The sequence below is a fragment of the Bombus vancouverensis genome, chromosome 4 (assembly GCF_051014615.1).
Source record: "Bombus vancouverensis nearcticus chromosome 4, iyBomVanc1_principal, whole genome shotgun sequence".
Classification (NCBI taxonomy): domain Eukaryota; kingdom Metazoa; phylum Arthropoda; class Insecta; order Hymenoptera; family Apidae; genus Bombus; species Bombus vancouverensis.
In genome coordinates, this window is record NC_134914.1 from 8,795,499 (window position 1) to 8,811,604 (window position 16,106).

Here is a 16,106-nt window from a genome sequence, read left to right on the forward strand (position 1 = left end):
TTGATTTTTCACGATTCAAATTTTGAGCGCTTTTCTCTAGAGAGTGTCGAGACTTGTTTATGTAACCGTGCTTTCATCGACTAAGTTCCTTCTGCTAGTGAATTTTAAATAACATGTTAGTATCACTGTTGTAAATTTAAGACACTTGAGTATACCTTCGTAACGTATGTCAACGACAGTCGACATATCTTACCGATTTCTTTTAGACGATCTGCCTGTCGTTGATCTGTGGCACGGTCGACGTGGTGGTAAGTGACTTTTTAATTACAAAAATTAAATTGTAGATACTGCTCTTTAAATATAACAATTTGGTTAATGTTAAATGTTAAGTGTTTTTTTCGACGTGATGTGCCTTAGCTTTCATAATTTTGGATTTTGCAATGGTAGTTCATGTTAATGTCCTACCTTAATAGAATTCAGTATTTCGATGTATACATAAAGAATTTTCTTTATGTTATTTGTCTTGTACTTTGCAAAATTTAAATAATTCATTATATTTTTTCTCCTCCCCCCCCCTTTATTTCTTGCTCTTCCCTTCCACTTTTCCTCCCCCACTCTTGTTTTCTCCTTTCTTTTGCTTACTATCTCTCTTTGTTCTTTGCACATTTTCCCTCTTCTTCTAACGTGCCTTACAAGATGTCGAAAGTACTAAAGGCGCTCGCATGGAGACCGCATAAATTATTTTTATCGCTACGTAGGCTACGGTAAAATAATTTACTATTGTAAAGTTACTCTACTTTCGCACCAACTCCAACAACTGTAGCAAATATTGTTAAAATTCACGTTAGTACATTAAATATTCAATTTTTTTTTCTTTGCTATTGCTTAGTATTTTCTACATAAACCACACTCTGTTCCGTAGTTATTTTTAAATCACCCGCGGCGCAGAACTACATATCGAAAATTTTGAAGAATACGCTCTACAAAACGATTAAACTTAAAATAATAAAATATCCTTCTCTTCTTTAATTTCAAAATGATATTAAGTTGCCAAAACAATGCAACATCTGTATAAATATTGATCATACAAATAATTGCTTTTATTACATTATGAAGTAGCGTCACGTTAGGAAGACTTTCAACAGTGTGTGAAAAGAAATCGGCTAGAAAATTCTATACTTATTTTTACTTTCTTAAAGGTAGTGTTTGAAAATTATGCTTTCTAATTATGTGAAAGAAATAAAGGCTATATTGGTTAATTTCATTAAATTGTGTTTAATCCTTATCTACTTAGTAGCTCTGTTTAATGTCCTTTTTTATTCTTTGTGTTTGTTTGTTTAAGATTATAGAGAATGGCCGCAACACAACTAAATCGAGCTCGAACCATCAAGAAAATCGAAAAACCTCGGCCGCTTAAACTTGCTCAACGCCACGCGACCGTCGATGGGCGGATTACGACTGGTAATATATTGCTAATTAATATACTTATATAATTTATCACTTATTGTATTACATACCTAAGACATGCGTATTAAGTTTTATTCTCTTATTCACTTCCTTTATAATGTTTTAATTATTGATTTTGGTTATTATAATTTATCAAATTAAAATATTATATTTTACAGTGGAGGACATAGTGTCCTTAATCGACAATGTTGCTATGCAACTAACTAATGGCTTCCATGATCGAACGCTGCAAATAAGTGTGATTACAATGTGTAATCATTTAAAACTTTGTGCTCCTCAGTTAGAAGCTATTTATAAAGGTATAGCTTAAAATAATATTTTTAATATAAAAAATAGAGTGAAGTCAAGATACTAATAATTTAAATTTTTTTTCTTTTAATTTATAGATCAGCTGGACAGAGCTTTTGTGGCGATCAGAAATGGAAGTCAAGACGAAAAGTTAGATTTGACGACTAGGGTTCACCTGCTGGAACTTATAGAATTAAGAGCCAAGCAATGGCGTCACACAGATTCTATGGATGTATATTATACACAGAAATTATCGCATTTAGATAATGTATGTCATCCTTATATTTTATTATATTATGTCTTATTATAAATGGAATGATTTGTAAAGAAGTCTAAATGACATTAATAGGCAGAAGCAATTCCTGACACACCTACAAATGTATTGTCATCTCCTATGGCAACAATGACTTCCCCTACTGTGGCACCTATTTTAGGACCTGGTGAAGTTATAAAAAATAGTGGCAAATTTGTTAAACCTACGCGTATCCCTGGAAAAAACTACTGTAAAGATGAAGTTGTTATACGTAACAGTGATTCTGGTAAAGGTAAGAGAAGTTTAAAATTTTTTAAAATTATATTAATCATATGTATATTGTAGATGAAATATACATACATGTAAAACATCATAATATAATGTAGAATACGGCTTACTTGTTTTAATTTCTGAATGGTTTATTTTAATTTTAAGTTACCGTTGCACTATATTTTTGGATCTGTTTATTGATATATCTTATATTTTGTATACTGTTTTTCACATCTATTGTAAGTAGTAAGTATTATGTTTCTACTTCTAAATCATTTGCACAAAAATACAGTGATGGGAATAAAAGGGCGGCGGGTTCACATGATCGAAGAGCTCAGCCAGACAATCATCTCCTTCCAGCGAGGTAAACAAATAATTTGCAGATGGCTTAATAGCATCATGTTCACGCATTACAAAAATAACTAATTATATATTTTTTAATATCTTTACATACCTAATATTTCCATTACATCAATCCACTTTATAAAGTAATAGAAATTGGAGTTTTCTGTTCTTATGATTAAATATTTTGTTAAATATTTACTATATATTCATATATAAAAAATTAGTAAAATATATTGAAAAACTTTTCGTAATAAAATGTATAAATAAATCGGTTTTGTTCTTACAACATTGTAAAATAAATTTATGACAGCAAGTGATGTTTGTACATTCACGAATATAATTTATGTTGTAACTTACATTTACCTTTATTTGCATGAAATATTTTTTCTTTATATGTTATTATGTTAATCATTTAATGATATTGTGAAAATTCGATTGTGTGATTACTCAAAATCTTTTTTTACTGTATGACTGTCTTGATTGTTATCACATTTTATTATCATTAGTATGCATATTGTTTGCAGCTTATTAAATCACATATAAGTAAGTATAAAATGTTGAATAACATTTGATGTTATTACTACAATGTTATTCAGTGTTTTATGCATTTCATACTATTTTGTTTACTGCTTATAAATGCTTACAGTTCTAAACATATCTAAAAATTTATCTTATCTCTTTTTACAGGAAATGTTTACATAATTAATGTTAAACTTTTTAATGTTTTAATGCATAAATAATTTGTTTTGGAGTGTTTGAACATTATTTATATTTAATAGATATCTATTGATATATAATTTTGCATTGACAAATTGCACATTAACCACAATGCAAATGAGACTTACATAATAAATTTTAATTGATAACAAACATTTGACATTTTATTGATATTACAAAATATGTTTGACATACTGCTTTTTTTGTAGTAAACCCTGGAGCCAAAGAACGACTTGTCCAAATCACGGGTACTTCCGAGGACAAGATACAGTGAGCTCAATTTTAATTTTAATTATTTACTATTCTATGTTAAACTTGGAATATCTAAGTTACTTTTTATCCATTATTATGTCAGTTACGCGAAGGATTTGATAAAAGATACGATTCAACGAAATGCATCGCCGGTGAGATTGGAGCAAGGTGGAGGAGAAAAAGGAGCCATGGGTGGTTCTAGCTCCTCACTAAATAGTAGTGCGTCGGACGAAAGTAATCGATTGCAACATCAGCAACAAAACTCTCGTTTACGAAGTTCGCTCCTCCACAGCTTCTCCACCAACGACGCCAGTATTGGCGAATATAAATATACAGTTACAGTTGGTAACCAGTCCTTAAAGATCACAGGATGCAATCTCGATCTTGTTAGGGTAATAATCTTTCTTTTTTGAAGGTATAAATTAAGTATCTTATTTGATGTGTTTCTAACACAATTACTTTGTATGTTAGACTGCAAAACTAGTTTTAGATGAATATTTCTTGGGAGATTCTGAAAATTTCACAAGTGGTATAGAATATTTCAATTTTGAAGAAGAGTCTCCATTTTCGATTTCGTCTTCCAGTACACAAAAAACATTGTTAACTCCAAATAATACAAACGAAGTAGCCCGAGAATTAAATATGGATAGTACTGCGACGTCAGAAAGTGAAGAAACTTATAAACCCTTTATTATACCTGAACCAAGTTCATCAACTCAGGGAGGTAATTATTTTGAGTGATTATTGAAAGCTTTCAACTACAAAAGATAATACTTTGGTAATACTTTGTTTAGTTCCAGAAATTAGAGAACTCACATACGAGTTTTTGTTGCTGTGTTCAACAGGCCCTTATGCTAAACGACCGCCTGCAGATTGGGCTCGTATTCAAAAGGAATGTCCCAACATTGTTCGCAAGGTACATCAATGTGATACCAATGCTAATCACCTGATGTACGACAGTGTTATTTACTAATTTTTCTTGCAAGATGATACAAGATTAACGCCTTGAAATTAATTTGACTATTTTGGAGTTACGTTTATTCCCCGTATTGAAATGTGCTGATGCTAAAATAACTGTTATATTTTTACTTATTTCACTTTTGGAATATTCGTCCTTAGATATTAAATCTCACTACATTATTAGAATCAGTAATAGCATAGAAGAACAGATATTTTCCATTAGTGGAAGGCAGTTTTCACGAAAGTATCATAATTCCTAAAAATTTCTAACTTTGATCAGTTAGAATTGATTCCTAAGCTCTTTTTTTTCTTAGCTTATATTCTTTTCCATTGGAAATATTAAATTACAAGGCTGATATTTTAATTCATATACAATATATATATTTAAACCAAAAGTTTGGAACAAACATGATTTTTGTGATATTTAATAGCTTCAACCAAAAAAATTGTTTTGACAGTATTATGTAGATGTGATTATATGTAAAACTTGTTATATGTTACTTATAATGGTTTTTTTTATATTGAAAGCAATATAATTTGCCCTTGAGTTATAATAATATATTGATGTTTATTACTGAATATTATTGCAGTGGTATATGTTTATTTCATTAAATAAATTAAACTCATAATATATGCTATCGTTAAATAATTACATAAAGTTCTTTTTTTAATCATATTCTTCTATTTTATTACTAAAATATTTATTTTTTTAATGAATTAGGGTTTTGATTACTAATATAAATCAAAAACGAAAATATGTCGTGTTATATGTTTGTTAAACATTGTATGTAAATTTTATATTCTCTCAAGTTTCCCATATACGTCATTATTTAAATATTATGATTTGTTTAACAGTTGCATAATATGCTATGCATATTAAATTTAAGTGATTAATATTAAATGAATTTAAGAAAACGTTATTGCAATTTTTATTATTTTAATGATATTATGTGAAAAAATTATTAAATTTTACATTATATAAAAAGACTTATATACTGAATGTTATTGTATAACACTTATGGAATTTTTAAGATAATAAATTTTTACTTTGTATTTTTTAAAATCATGTAATACGTACATTATAACAAATGTGTGATAAATTCTTGTTCAACTTCAAAATTATATTAAAAAACGTTTGTGTAACTACTCTAAAATGGCATGCATCTACATAAACCACTTAACACTTGCTTTACAATTTCAAAGCATGCTGCTTATAACATCATATTCAGGTAATGTAGAAACTACAATAGTTACTTACAATATAGTTTGTTATTAGCAATTATGCAACTAAACTTTATTTTTATTTAACAGGAACCGATTCGCTGGTTCGAACCGGAGACATATAAAGCTAAGGTGGCAGCTGCTGGTCTTGTTACAGTATTGACGATCGGAGAAGGAGAAACTGATCCAGAATGAAAGGGATTGCAAAATTGTATAATCACCATGAAATTGTATGTATTAATTTACATCGATGTTTATCTCGATGTATTGTGATAAATTTTTAAAAGTAAACTGGTATAATGTTCTGACATGAAGGAATAGGTATTATATGAGTAACATAATATGTATTGCCGAACTTAATTGTAGCAATACAAAATGACTAGTATGAATATCGAGATATCCGCTAATATTTAAAAATGTTATGCGTGTTTAAATCTAAATTGTTTTCAAAATAATTTAATATTGTAATATTTTAATAAGCATTTATGCTTTCTGATATTACATTTATATGCAGCAAATTTGTGGAATTCATTTAAAAAAAATGTTGTCTATTTCTAATTAATCGAACGTGTCTTGCAACAATATTTTTAGTTTATTTTACAATCCATGTACTGTTTTATATTTCGTAGTAGATCAAAGAAATTTCAATATCTTTATTATCATTACTACTACTGCTGCTATTGCTCCTATTATTATTACTATCACTACTACCACTACTACTATTAGTATTGGAATACTTCATATAAACACTTATGAAAGACAATAAACGATTTTTATATTTTTAGTATGACATATAGATCAAATTACGGTACTCATAAAACATAACTTATGCAATTCATAATTATTGAATATTGTCAAGTTAAAAAATAGCATTTCCATTAATAGTTTTGAATTTAAATTAACGAAGGAAAATTGTTAATTGAAAAAAAGAGAATAATATTACTAACAAATGATTGTTGATTGGAACTGTAAATAAAATTAAATTTAACATTGTAGAATGCAATTTATGTAAGCATTCAAAAAATGCTTCAATTTTTGATGCATAATATATATTTTGTTACATATAACAACTGTAACAAAATAGTGATTTAACATAGTCTAGTCTACCTTTTTAAAGTAGGAACTACTATTTTGGTAATTACTCTGCTGTGACATAATAGCCAAAAAAAAAGAAAAAAAAATGATTTCATTTAATCTTAAATCAAGATTTTATATTTTATATACTAAAACCATGATACTGTGTAATATATATTATCAATTATATGGAGAGATAAAAACAAGTTTTTTGCTTCTATATCGATTTCCGTATAATTAATAATAAGGATTAATATTCAATGCTGCATAACAAATTTTGTATTATAATTAATTCAAGTTTATTTTTTATTAGATATAAAATTGTATTTCAATAAGTTATTTTTTTTTTTGTTATGGTATTACTTCTCTCCTTTCAGTTAAAGATTATATTATGTATTGTAAATGTTTCATTAGCCAGAATATAAATTACAAATATATTGTTAAGTTTCTTTGATTATTTTTGAAATTACGCATTACGTATCTTTTGACATATGAATTATTTGAACATGTAAAATATGTAATTTCTGTATTTTATTTTCTGGCTTGAAATATTAGGAGAATATTTAATATTTATTTGATCTGGGACTAAATTATGTTGCACGCACACGAAACGTTATGTTTGTATGTTTTTACATCTTTTAATATTTATTACAAATTTACACAATTATTTGATTTAAATTATTAATAATTTATTACTATAAACACTAACTGCAGTAATATAATAGTATATTATTGTACCTTGCTCTTTAATAATAAACCAATAAAAGTAAAGTATCGTCGGGTTATACTTTTTTTTTACTTTAAAACAAAGCACACCTATAACTGGATGCGATGTATTTTGAATCATTGGATTCTATTAATAGTAAGTATGTGAACATTTAGTTATTATGTAAATAAATCAATTTATCTTTTTGCACTATAAGTTTTATTATTCCAGTATCGTATAGAAATGATAATGTCCGAAATATACATACACCTTAATTTGTGTACACTTCATTGTACTAGATATCGATTGTATTTTTACTTCTCACTTGTAAAAGTTAAAAATGTTATATCTGATGTTATGTGCATAAAACATTTGATATTAGAGGCCTATGTACTGATTGTATTTCATTATGTCATGTTAATTAGTTACTAATTTCTATATCGTAAATGACTTTAATAAAGTAAATTAAGAGTAATGTGACATATACGCACATATATATCTTAAATTCAGTCTACTTGATCATCGTATAAGTTAATGTAGTCTGATATACTGTACTAGTTTTATCTTCAGAAATGTTTATAATCATGAATATTTGGAAAAAGACAATAATATAAAAAGATAAATATTATAAGAGTTTACTACTTTAGACAGTAAAATGTTTGAAATGAATGAAACATTCATTTTAAATTATTAATGAGATTAGAACATGACCAAACTTACTTATATATCAAAAACTAGTTTGTAGCATAACAGACGATTAAATTATGCGACTCTTCATACAATAATTGGCAGTTTTATGAGAATAGTGGCCTTTAATAACTTTACAACATTTCTTAAAACACATTAGTATACATTCTATAGTTTTAAATAAAATGAACTAACTTGTGATTGTTATTAACGTAATGTTTTAATACAAAAGTTATAAAGAACCACCATCCTAATTACATATTTGTATAATTTTATAATTGCAGCTTCCTTAAATATATATATTTATATATGAGTGTAAAAAATTGTATGTGTTCATATGCATACAACACAATGATATGGGAATATTATGTCAGTGACGAGTAATTAATATTCAATTTAGCAAGATGAATGAATATTTTTATGATGGAAATAACATATTTATTATAAAGTCTACAATCTAACTAATGTGAATATATCCTAAGCTACTGAAAAAATTACTCGTCTCTGATTCATATTCCAAGATAAATAAGTGAATAATCTATTCTAAACATGATTTACTTATAACAGATTAAAATAAGGTGTTTCACACACACATACTCTCAAATATTAATATATAATTTGAGTCCCATGAGTCACATAAACAAAGACATTCTTCAAATTTAGAATATCTTGTACAAATGATTTACAGGTATATATTAGGAAAGGATTTTGAAAAATATTGCAATAAATTTGAGTATCTTGCTATTAAACAGTAAACAAAATTCAACTATGGCTATAAATATGATAACTAATTTGTAACATATTGAAGTATTTTTTTTTTACAATATTCTATATCATGGTGATCACAAGGTTTTTATGTGTACGAATATTAAAAAAATGTTAAAGATACACTGTGTTCACATTTATTATAGACTAAACATTTCTTTTATAAAGCATAAATCGCTAAAAGCAATAATCTATTTTTTAAATACATTAATATGTTATAATTATCTTTCGAGACGCTATATTTCAATCAAATTGGCTAACCACAATTTCGATTTGATAAATTTTATACTAAAAAATTTATGTAGAGCGCGCGACTCTAACTTTAATTAACATTCCATTAATGACATTATACACTTATGAGAAAAGACAAATTAAAGGAATATAAAAATTAGCTGCTCATTCGGCAGTCACATTTTTTTTAGATCTAATACACATACCTCTTTCTTACTTGGCTGGCAAAGTTTTCATAGTCCTATGTACAATGCAGCAACCAATGTTTATTGTGCACTTCTAAATTTAGAGACTGTAAAATTCTTGTTTTACTGAAGTAACTTTGAGCTATATTCTCTAAATTTAGATCACTTGCACAAATTTTGCTTTTTTAATTCACAAATATTACAAATTTCTACCTAACACGAATTTAAATTTTCGTCAAACTATTCAATTTTAGTTTCTAATATTTATAAGATCAATTAAACGTCTATATGCAAATGCGACCGCTAAAATTTTTACGCGATGATTGCTAAGCGATCAATTCTAGATTACAAGTATGTGTTTATTACATACTGAATATAAAGTCTTTACCGAAATTTAACGTAGTGTTCTATACAAAATATGTCTTCGCATTTTCACATTTATTTTTTGTAAATATAGAAAATTATACCATTACTTTTTCCTTCAATAATTTTAACGAAAATTTCACTAAATACAATCAGTGGGAGTTATTTTTCGTAATAATCAATCTTCTATGGGGTTAAAATACATAATCTGGTCCTGCCATGTCTATTGCCCATCTGAACTTATCCCTCTGAGTCTTATTATAAATCTTCTCAATAGGGACATTATGTTTCTTACACCTAAATAATATAAAAATAAAAAGTAATATTGTGCTTATGATTATAATATTTAATATAAAATAAAAAAAGAATCAAAGTTACCATGCAACTGTAATTCTAGGATCCAAATAATTCAACTTGGAGGTGCCTAGAGCAATTTCTTTATTTTCCTCTTTGTCTGTTGCTTGAACCTCCAATTTTGTCAGTTGCTCTTTTAATCTATCAAGAGCCTTCTTCTTCTTTTCATATACGCTATAATAATAAATACACAATAAATTACTTAATACTATTTAAACTTAATACTACTTAATTTTTAATAATTAACCAATACGTACACTTTTTCCTTAACAGATCCATGCTTTGCATCACGTTTGGCTTCCTTTACAGCATGTTCTGCTTCACTTATAGCTTGCTTCTTAGCTTCTATTTTTGCCTTAAGGTTTTCCATAGATTTTGCATGGGTTTTAGGCACTGAACGTTGATGATTACACAATATTGCAACAGCTCGATTTGCTCTATTATATGATAAAATCTTTTCTGCTTCTGTATCATCAGGATTTGTCAATTTATCTAATTGCTGCTGCAATGTCCATGAAGCATTATATGTCCTAAAGACCTTAGCAGTGAGACCTTCCATCAATTCATTTAAATGTTTATTCATAACGGTTGTATTAAGACGATCAAATAAATCATCACTTGGTGATTTATTTTCCATAAAAAGCTGTAAATTTTTAAATACCCTTTTTTCTACTGGCACTTCATTGTAATACCTTATAGAATCTTTACCTATAAATACAATAAAAACATATATACAAATATTATACTAAAAAATGCCATCTTTATCTAATTTATGAGCAAAAAATTCAGCATACCTAAGAAGTCAAATACAACTACATACTCCTTTCCATCCTTTTGCTCATGTAATGTAATGTGTTCTACTCGTAAAGAACAACAACCTACAGTATCTGCTTGATCTTCATCTTTCTCGTTACCAGCTCTGAGAGCTAATTTGTCTATAAAATATAATGCAACAGCTCTTTGTCTTATACGCATCTCCTTACTTTTCCAATCTTCCCTATATTCAGCACGAATTTTATCTATTAATTGTGCTAATTTTCTAGCAGTCTCATATTTCTGCCAATCTTTTTCTCCTTTAAGTTTGCTTGATGGATTGAGCATAACGTATTTCACTTGTCCTTGAATATTCTCTGTCCAAGATGCAAGCCAGGTAACGTTAGGATCGTGCCGAACTTCCTTCCATTTATGGCCTGGTGGTGGCTTTGGTATATTAGAATCTTTGGAACAATTAATAAGAATATCTTCTGGCATAACTCTTCTTTTCAATTTGCCCATTTTAGGGTGTTCACCACGACCTCTGAATAAACCAGGCGGTTCAATCTTGAAATTACCTATTTTTTCTTTATGTCCATCAATAATGCAAAAACCATATTCTTTTTGTATTTGTTCATTTGTTTCTTTTATTTTCTGCTTTTCTTCTTTTGTCATTGCTTTCCGCTCTTCGCTTTTTTGAACAAAATACGAATGCATTTCTTTAAAATTGCACTTACTCAAGTCATTTATTTTAGCCCTCTCTGATTCAGTCATCACTTCTCTCCAATCATGGAAGAAGTTATTATTAAATGCAGACTTCGTAGTATAATCGTGATCTAACATGCGTGCATAGAAAGTTGCAACTTCTTCTGCATCTTGACTTAATTTCATTTCTTTTCCACAGTAATAAAATTTTACATCAGGGGGAAGTGGCTCATATGGAGGTGCAAATACTGGTCCTTTATGTTCCAAGAATGTCCATTTTGTCCCATCATTTTTCTTCTCTTCTTCCCACCTATAACAATTTTTTCATTTAGTTTTATTTCATTGTGCTTCAAAAATTTAACCTTAAAATAAATAAATACTTATGCATTTTCAATTTTGTAAAACATTTACATCTATAAAAACAATGTAAATTTATCAAAGACGTTATTCTGATATTTGTAATAACTTTAAACATATTTTGCTTTAAAAAATATGTATATGTTTTACTATATTATGCTTCATCTGAAAATTCACACATACACACAAAATAAGGTTAGGACGATATAACCTCATTTATCTATACGCTGTAATTCCTCAAATCATAAGAAACCTTACCATTTCCAAACTTCTTGTTCTTCTTCTTGCTTCTTTTTCCTTGGGCTAGAATTTTCTCCCTTTGATGCTCTTGCACCTTTCTTCTTTGGTTTCTATAAATTTTATTTTATAGTTAATCGAATGTGAGATATATCAGATATGCATGATGTGACCCACAGCGACGTGTACAACAAAATGGTACAAAAAATATATACTCCATATGATTGATACATGCTTAAGGAATTTATATTGTCTATACAAATTGAAAACCAACAAAACAATATCAATTACAAAATTTCAACTGCAATTAATAAATCAAATTTTAAAAAAATATCAGAAAAGAACCTGTCATCCTATTACACCCGGAAAAAATCACCCATCAAGACTCAATGGAAGACATTTTACTTCACTTTATGAAGCTACAGGAAAACATAGATCACAAAGATGTGTTGTGTGTGCGAAAAACTCTAAGAGACAAGAATCTCGTTATCAATACCAAAAATATGATGTTGGGTTGTGTGTGTTTCCATGTTTCAAAACATATATTGAATTAAATTATTAATTACTGTATATTATTCTTTCATTATTTTCAACTGCTAATCAGATTCTTTATACCTATTAAATAAGTTTATATCTTTTATGTAAAAATTATGAGTATATTGTTTTAAAGAGAAGTCCCTTTTCTTCCAAAATAAACTGTCCATCCACAATATGTACACTTTCGGCGTGAGTCCAGTTCAGTGGCGGCGCTACAGCGGACCGAACCGCCGTAGCGAAATTGTTAAGTAAGATTATAACATCATTAATAAATATAAAGAATATATGTAAAGAATCACAGTACTTGTTCAATTTCGTCTTCATCTTCATCATCTTCATGTTTTCGCTTTTTCTTCTTTGCTTTTGTATCATTCTTCTTCGACTTTTTACGCGCTGAAAGTGGGACATCATCTTCTTCCTCTGAATCTAAACTTCTTTTAACACTTGTAGGAGCCATGGACCTTGCACTCTGTATAATTTTTATATTATAATATACATATCTAATTTTTAAATAATAAAAATTTAATATAAATTTGACTTACCAATGGCATGTCTTCATCCGATTCTTCCTCAGTTTTAATTGTTGTATTATGAAGATCTGAAAGTCTTGTGTCGTTTCCATCAGTTGAATCCATACTACCTTCTTCTTCATTCATAGCTTCTTCGTCATCCTCATCTTCTTTAATATATAACGGTTGTTCTCCACCGCTGTCATCATCATCTTCAGGTTCAATTTGTGATATAGGTTCCTGTAATTTATTATTTTAAATTTATTTAATTATTCGAATTCATTTGTTTCAAGTATAAGAATAAATATATTAGAAAAAGTATATATGTACTTCTTTCACTTCATGCTTCAAGGTTTGGCCAACATCAAACTGAAATACTTCATTTCCTATGTGATTAGGTTTTACATCCATTACTTCTTCTTTTACTTTAATTTCTTCCTTCTCCTTCTCTTTCTTATCTTTATCTTCTCTATGTTTTGCTATAAATTAGATAAAATAAAAATTAACAAGTTCATTCTTCGTTCATAACTTTGTTGTATACCTTATGTTATAACTTACATTTTTCTTTCTCATGACGATGTCGATCTTTTTCTTTATCATGGCGATGTTTATCTTTACTGGATAAATTATGTTTATCTTTATCTTTTTCAGAAGAGCGATGCTTTTCTTTGTCATTTGCATGAGATGTGGAATGTCTTTCCTTGTCCTTTTCTAATGAATGTTTTCTCTCCTTTTCTTTATCCTTAGAGACATTTTTATCCTTATCTTTGTCACGAGAACTTGAACTTATACTGTGTTTGTATTTGTCCTTATCCTTACTTTTTTCTCTGTCTTTCTCTTTGCTTTCTTTATCCTTGGAACTACTGTGATGTCTGCAACATAATCTGTTGTATATGAACATAAAACTATGTGTGATTAAGTACAAAATTATATTAAATATACCTGTCTTTATCCTTGGAACTTGAACTAGAGCTAGATCTGTGATAATGTTCTTTATCTTTGCTTTTATCCTTTTCTCTTTCTTTGCTTGAAGAACTACTACTTTTGTGTTCTTTATCCTTGCTAGATGATGAGTTACTCTTTCTATCCTTATCTTTATCTTTGTTACTACTGCTACTATCATGTTTATCTTTTTCTTTAATAGAACTAGAACTATGTTTATGTCTATCTTTTTCCTTTTCCCTGTGATCACTTTTATGATTTCTATCCTTCTCTTTACTTCTCTCTTTGTCTTTATGATCTGATTTATGAGATCGTTCTTTATCCTTATCCCTATGTTCGGATTTGTGTTCTCTTTTTTTGTCAAATCCATTTGACATGCCATTTATATGAGCATCTAGAAATATACATATAATATATATATATATACACACACATAAATATATATAATATCAATTGTATTTCAAGATCTTTTTATTGAAAAAATAAATCATTTTGCATGTAATTATTTAAATAAAATTGCATAATTACTAAAATATAAAAAAAAATTATTTGTATTCCTCGATTAAATTTATTACGGCTATATTTCGAAATATTTAACTAAATGTGAAATGCAGAAATAATTTAGAATGTATTGTATTCATTTAGTTAAAAGAAGCAAATTAAGAAACATTCCATAATTTTTACTTTAAAAAATTGAAATTCTAAATTCTCGTAATACAGAGCGTGAACAAGTGCCAACTAAAATAATAAAACTAAGTTTGAATTGCAGGAAGTCATAAGTAGTTCGGACGCTTCGTCAGAGTCGAAACACGTGTCAGACCGGTCGGGTCGTTGGCAGCCTTAACTCTTTGGTCGTTGCGTTGAACTTAACATTTGCTGCTATAAAGTTCTGATTTCAGCTATGTCAGATTACATACGTTAAAACTGTACGAATAAACCACTTACCATTATGATTTCCAGTCACATTGCTATTTTCCTTGATCTTTTTTTCCTGAAACAATAAAATTCACATATAAATATCATCTTAATAAGATCGTAGCACGGTATATAACTATCTACTCCTCCGTTGGACTTAACGTCTGGCAGTGTGAAGCGAGCCAGGTAGGACTTAGTCGCAGACGCCATTTTGGGACTTAGAAAAATTTTGCATCCACGACTATGCCGTACGTACAAGAGAAAAGCCGTAATATAAGACAAAATACTAAAAAACTGTACACGTAGGTAAACGCAGTGAAGCAAACAGATATTAAATAGTCACTTACTGAGTCGGAATTCGACTGCGTTGTCGGTTGCTCGAGCTCCATTTCTCGTACAAACGCACTGATAGACTTTAGCGACGCAAGGGCTAACAGAAGCGAGAGAAGAAGACTGGGGGCACACACACCACTATCCGACTATACACTTCGCGTGAGACTGCAGCCGAGCCTACGCTTAGAGAGGAGACCCAGTCAAAGTATCAAAAATATCTAACTGCGCATGCGCTTCTTTGCTCCGCCTCTTCGATCCCCAATACAATCCCTTCCACCGCAGTTCGTACCTGCCTATTCAGTCGTTCTCTTACAATAATGCTTGGTTATGAACATAACGCTAACAATTTTATAAATAAATCACATGAGAATAGTTGTTAATGTATCAATTGCGTTTTCCTATCGATGAAAATCGCTTTAATTTTGAAAAGAAATATCTAATTTTTATCCAACCGTTGCTACAAACTTCAATTTTAAGTGGAGATGTTCGTGACATATAATCGAATATATATCGAAATTCATAACATAGGAAATATATCACATTAAAAAATTATTTATTGTTAATTTCTTAAAATTTCATCAGTAATTCAAAGGAATATACAAAGATCTAGGCTATTGTGTGATATGATTTTTATAATATTAACCTTTTATAGTTCTGTTAATTCGCATTTTATGTCTATGGCTTATGTAAGGAAACTTACATGTACTTGTAATTAATGGCATAATATTATATAGAGGTTA

General features: G+C 28.6%; 2 protein-coding genes across 8 annotated transcripts; one reads left to right on the plus strand and one right to left on the minus strand.

Annotated features, from left to right (window-relative positions):
• The first annotated feature begins 113 nt into the window (after positions 1-113).
• On the plus strand, positions 114-7,558 carry mxt (Eukaryotic translation initiation factor mextil). Of its 5 annotated transcripts, none has more exons than XM_033334053.2 (11): positions 114-248; positions 1,283-1,401; positions 1,566-1,706; positions 1,794-1,963; positions 2,045-2,240; positions 2,511-2,582; positions 3,490-3,550; positions 3,636-3,924; positions 4,004-4,256; positions 4,327-4,448; positions 5,804-7,558. In XM_033334053.2, exons 2-11 carry the CDS (start codon positions 1,293-1,295, stop codon positions 5,906-5,908), a joined length of 1,518 nt encoding a protein of 505 aa, XP_033189944.1. In that variant the 5' UTR covers positions 114-248; positions 1,283-1,292; the 3' UTR covers positions 5,909-7,558. The 5 variants fall into 5 exon arrangements, with proteins under 5 accessions (XP_033189944.1, XP_033189948.1, XP_033189946.1 ...); XM_033334055.2 differs by lacking the exon at positions 114-248 and adding an exon at positions 568-704; XM_033334054.2 differs by lacking the exon at positions 114-248 and adding an exon at positions 643-783.
• Positions 7,124-15,519, minus strand: Top1 (DNA topoisomerase 1). Of its 3 annotated transcripts, none has more exons than XM_033334041.2 (12): positions 15,381-15,519; positions 15,064-15,109; positions 14,119-14,512; positions 13,735-14,048; positions 13,507-13,655; positions 13,210-13,416; positions 12,972-13,136; positions 12,152-12,243; positions 10,873-11,846; positions 10,336-10,786; positions 10,103-10,252; positions 7,124-10,021 (listed from the first exon to the last, which is right to left on the minus strand). In XM_033334041.2, exons 1-12 carry the CDS (start codon positions 15,420-15,422, stop codon positions 9,919-9,921), a joined length of 3,087 nt encoding a protein of 1,028 aa, XP_033189932.1. In that variant the 5' UTR covers positions 15,423-15,519; the 3' UTR covers positions 7,124-9,918. The 3 variants fall into 3 exon arrangements, with proteins under 3 accessions (XP_033189932.1, XP_076474205.1, XP_076474206.1); XM_076618090.1 differs by having other exon boundaries at positions 13,735-14,060; XM_076618091.1 differs by lacking the exons at positions 12,152-12,243; positions 12,972-13,136; positions 13,210-13,416; ... (3 more) ...; positions 15,064-15,109; positions 15,381-15,519 and adding an exon at positions 11,917-12,064.
• Positions 15,520-16,106: the final 587 nt, after the last annotated feature.

Excerpts from the sequence above, each read along its gene's own strand:
- mxt (XM_033334053.2), top strand. The coding sequence starts at position 1,293 with ATGGCCGCAACACAACTAAATCGAGCTCGAACCATCAAGAAAATCGAA. Across the intron at positions 3,551-3,635 it reads ACTTCCGAGGACAAGATACA|TTACGCGAAGGATTTGATAA; the intron begins GTGAGCTCAATT and ends TTATTATGTCAG. Across the intron at positions 4,257-4,326 it reads AAGTTCATCAACTCAGGGAG|TTCCAGAAATTAGAGAACTC; the intron begins GTAATTATTTTG and ends TACTTTGTTTAG.
- Top1 (XM_076618090.1), bottom strand. The coding sequence starts at position 15,422 with ATGGAGCTCGAGCAACCGACAACGCAGTCGAATTCCGACTCA. Across the intron at positions 13,417-13,506 it reads TGAAGCATGAAGTGAAAGAA|GAACCTATATCACAAATTGA; the intron begins GTACATATATAC and ends AATAAATTACAG. Across the intron at positions 10,253-10,335 it reads GGATCTGTTAAGGAAAAAGT|CGTATATGAAAAGAAGAAGA; the intron begins GTACGTATTGGT and ends TTATTATTATAG.